We start from the raw sequence: 3,660 nt of genomic DNA, 5'->3' as shown, positions 1-3,660 counted from the left end.
TTCAATGACATACTACATCAGTTAAAATACCTTATTTAACCAGGAGCTTCTACCATCTAAAACACAGCAGAGAACTAGAAAATCAGCCTCAGAAAGTCCTGAACAGAGTGTTTTATGGTCCAGATCTCAAGCATTTTATTCTTGGGAATTGGGAAGATCTTCAATGACCCAAACTCAGGCTCTATTTCGTTTTAATTTCCACATACTATATTAAACATGTCTTTCATTTTCTGTATTCTGAAGCTTTGACATCTGGGGCCTTGCCGACTCCAGAGGGCTTGCCCCACCTGGGTTTGCCAATTCCAAGAGATAGTAAACTACTTGCCTGTGAGGGTGCTTTCCAAATGCAAGCGAACCAATGCAGAGCACACACCCCCAACCACCTTCTGTACCTAGCTCTCACTGTCCACCTGCCCTAATTATCCCAGGACAAGGTTCTAAGCAACTAAGGACAGGCCCTGTGTCTCACAGCCTGCTGACATTATTCAGATAGCCAAGCTTAAGTCTGCTTACCCTGCCTTGCTTCTTTCTTCTTGTGAAAACCACAATAAAGGCTCTTTCCCACAGTTACTCCCTCTTCCCTCTTGACTGACCCTGGTGCTTCCCCATGTGCCCCTGCATGGTGTGCCATGCCCTCTCTTCTTGGGAGCTGTGAGTAAGAAACAATCTTTTCAGTGGTAATCATCTCCTGATCTGTTAGCCTTCCACACCTAAATAATAATAAAACCTATGAAAATACATATTTCTAAAAAGTTTGGCTTTCTAGTTTCTTAAATTATAGCAGGTGTAGGAGTCACAAATTGGAACTGGAGGAAGGTTATAGAGTCACCTGTGTTGGTGGTACCATAAAATGTCACTTATTGGTTGCATAAACGCCTTCTTGCCCAGTCATATAAAGAATGTACAAGCAGAACCAAATTTCAACCGAACTGAGAGCAAGGTAAGATATGCTTCTGCCTCGTTTATGTTTCTTTCTTTTTCTTTATTTTCTTTTTTTTTTTTCAACACTTTCATCCCTTTTCTTTCTTTTTTTTTTTTTTTCCTTGAAAACTACAGAATATAGTTTTTATTTGTTGAAAGTGTGGAATAAGAAAGCCAGCAACTCCCCACCCCACTTTCTTCATTTTGACCTCTGGTCAGGGGCACAGCCCTGCCCCGACAGAGAGTGGCCACAAACTCTGAGGACAAGGAATCTACCCAGAAGGAACAAAGCAAGTCAGAGCACCAACTGAGTGAAGGAGAGAGAAAGAAACATCATGGAGGTGAAGACGGCGCCTCTGAAGTTGCCCACTTTTCAATAGAGACACAGCCTTTGTCTCGCGCCGGTAAGAGGCGATATGATCACACACCAGTTAACGGAGAAGCAAAGTATCTCAGTCTTTCATAGATTTGGCCCCAGTTGGGATCGAATGATGACATCTCTTAAGAATAAAATCTGGCACAGGGCACTCTACGCCAAGGAGAGTGTACGGTGTAGACACCGTCTCTGTGCCTGAAGCCAGCTTGTAGTAAGTTGACCCACGTGAGTTGGACATTGGTATGGGTTAAAAGGGTTGAGCATTAGCAATTCCACTTGCTCCAAACTTCCAGCACTCTACTCCTCCACGTTGGTGCTCTGCCCCAACGACCAGCAGTGCCGTAAAAACTTGTCCTGAAAGGCACCAGACTTCCCCCTACGCTACTGGGATAACTGGAGATTGTATTCTGGACAAGACTTACAGTTGTATCACAAAAGCAACACATACTTTCTTTCAAGATACATTCATGTATAACAGTACAGTATGTCCCAGGTGCCATAAAACAGGCACAGATAACAGCATATTTACAGTCTTGGAAAAAAAAAAAATTCAAAATACTAAAGAACTGATGTTCTATACACAGGTATGGGTTTACACATTAAACACTGATGTCTACTCTTTGATCATTATTGGATGGAAATGTTTCTAGAATTTATCACACACATCTGTGTTTTCTTAAACAGAAGCATGTTGAAGTATTGTTCTCGGTATTTCAATGATCACTTCAATATATTTCAATTATATCAATTACTAGACTGTGTTCTAAAACAAGGATGTCCAACCCAACCCAGGCAAATGAAATTGTTGGTTACAACAGTAAAGACCTTAAAAATTATGTTTGTGCTTCTATATTTTTGGGGGAGGGGTGGAGGGGTTATTTGTACAACTAAAAAATAATTACCTGAGTAATTCTGTATTAGTTTGCTGGGGCTGCCATTACAAAGTGACTGGGTGACTTGAACAAAGAAATTTATTTTCTCCCAGTTCTGGAGGCTGGAAGTCCAAGATCAAGGTGTCTGCAGGGTTGGTTTCTTCCGAGGCCTCTCTCCTTGGCTTGCAGATGGCCACATTCTCACTGGGTCCTCATTTTAACTTAATCACCTCTTCAAAGGTCCTACCTCCAAGCATATAGTCACATGTTGAGGTACTGGGGTGAGGACTTCAACATCTGAATCTGGGGGACAGGAGTCATCCCAAAACAACCCCCTATGCCCAGACACTAGGTAAAACTCAAGTTCTTAATTCAGACACGTCTGGATTTAAATCAAGGCCAGTCACTTCTAGCTCTGTGACCCAGTTAGAGAAGTCACTCAAGCAAAACTTCCGTCCCAGCCTCTGTAAAGTTAGGATAATGACACCTAAAGTTAGGATAATGACACCTCATCACTTCCTGGCAATACACAGAAGGTAATATATGGAAATACTGCCTGGCACACAGTATCACTTTATTTCCCTGGTTTTTAAGGTATGTGTCTTTTCATGACCTTTCTCTTAACGTTTGCCTGGAGCTGCGCCTTTCCTTTTTTCATTTTTCAGGGGCTTGAAAACCAGATCATTGAATTTGTTAGAATTAAATGTAAAGGCTCAAAATCAAGACCAAAGGCTCTCCTGTGAATAAATAGCACAAACTTCTGCACGTGGGATGTCAGATCTCTCTTCTGGCTGATAGAGTTTGCTTGTTTGCTTCTACAAGTTTGCTTCTTGTAGCTAATTTCCTTCCTTGTTGTCATTTCTGCTCCAGATATAACATAGTATTTACTGCACATTTTAGATAAGGTAATCCCAACATGAAGTGTAGCTCTGTGGTGGAGAGCACGGTGCTGGCGAAGAAGAGCGCGGAGGTGAAGTCCCAGTTCCAGTTGCCCGAGGCGTTGCTGAGCACCGACACGCCATAGTTGCTGGCCTCCAGCACCCGGCCCAGGAACTGCTCGAGCTGCGGCTCGGACAGGCACTCGTGCTCCTCCAGGAAGCGCCGCTTCAGCTTGCGCAGCTCCTGGCGCAGCAGGTCCTCGTAGGGCAGCTCCACCGACGAGAAGACCACGGCGCCGAAGACCAGGTAGAGCAGGTAGCCGAGCACCAGGAAGCCGAAGCACCAGGCCGAGCGGTGCCGCTCCACCAGGCGGACGCACGAGCTGCCGGCCAGGGACTGCAGCATCTTCTCCGCCGCCCGGCCGCAAGGCCCGCGCCGCAGACCGGCCCGCCGCCCGCCCGCTCCGGAGAGCTTCTTCGTCCTTCTTTTCCTGTTTCCTTGCAAATAGAAAAAACCCAGATGATGTGGCGCTGACGTGGTGGCCGGTTCATGTAGCCCGAGAGTCGCCCGAGATCGCCGAGCCCATCCCTTTTCTGTTGCGTCCAACTTCAC

The 3,660-nt window shown here is 45.3% G+C and overlaps 1 protein-coding gene across 1 annotated transcript; it reads right to left on the bottom strand.

Moving 5' to 3' along the window:
- Positions 1-3,024: 3,024 nt before the first annotated feature.
- LOC132430228 (potassium channel subfamily K member 1-like) lies at positions 3,025-3,453 on the bottom strand. The gene has a single exon (XM_060019648.1). It carries the CDS (start codon positions 3,451-3,453, stop codon positions 3,025-3,027), a length of 429 nt encoding a protein of 142 aa, XP_059875631.1.
- Between the last annotated feature and the right edge of the window lie 207 nt (positions 3,454-3,660).

The sequence above is a fragment of the Delphinus delphis genome, chromosome 8, assembly GCF_949987515.2.
Source record: "Delphinus delphis chromosome 8, mDelDel1.2, whole genome shotgun sequence".
In the NCBI taxonomy this organism is placed as follows: domain Eukaryota; kingdom Metazoa; phylum Chordata; class Mammalia; order Artiodactyla; family Delphinidae; genus Delphinus; species Delphinus delphis.
The sequence above is the reverse complement of the archived record's forward strand: the minus strand, read 5'-3'. Positions and strand labels throughout refer to the sequence as shown.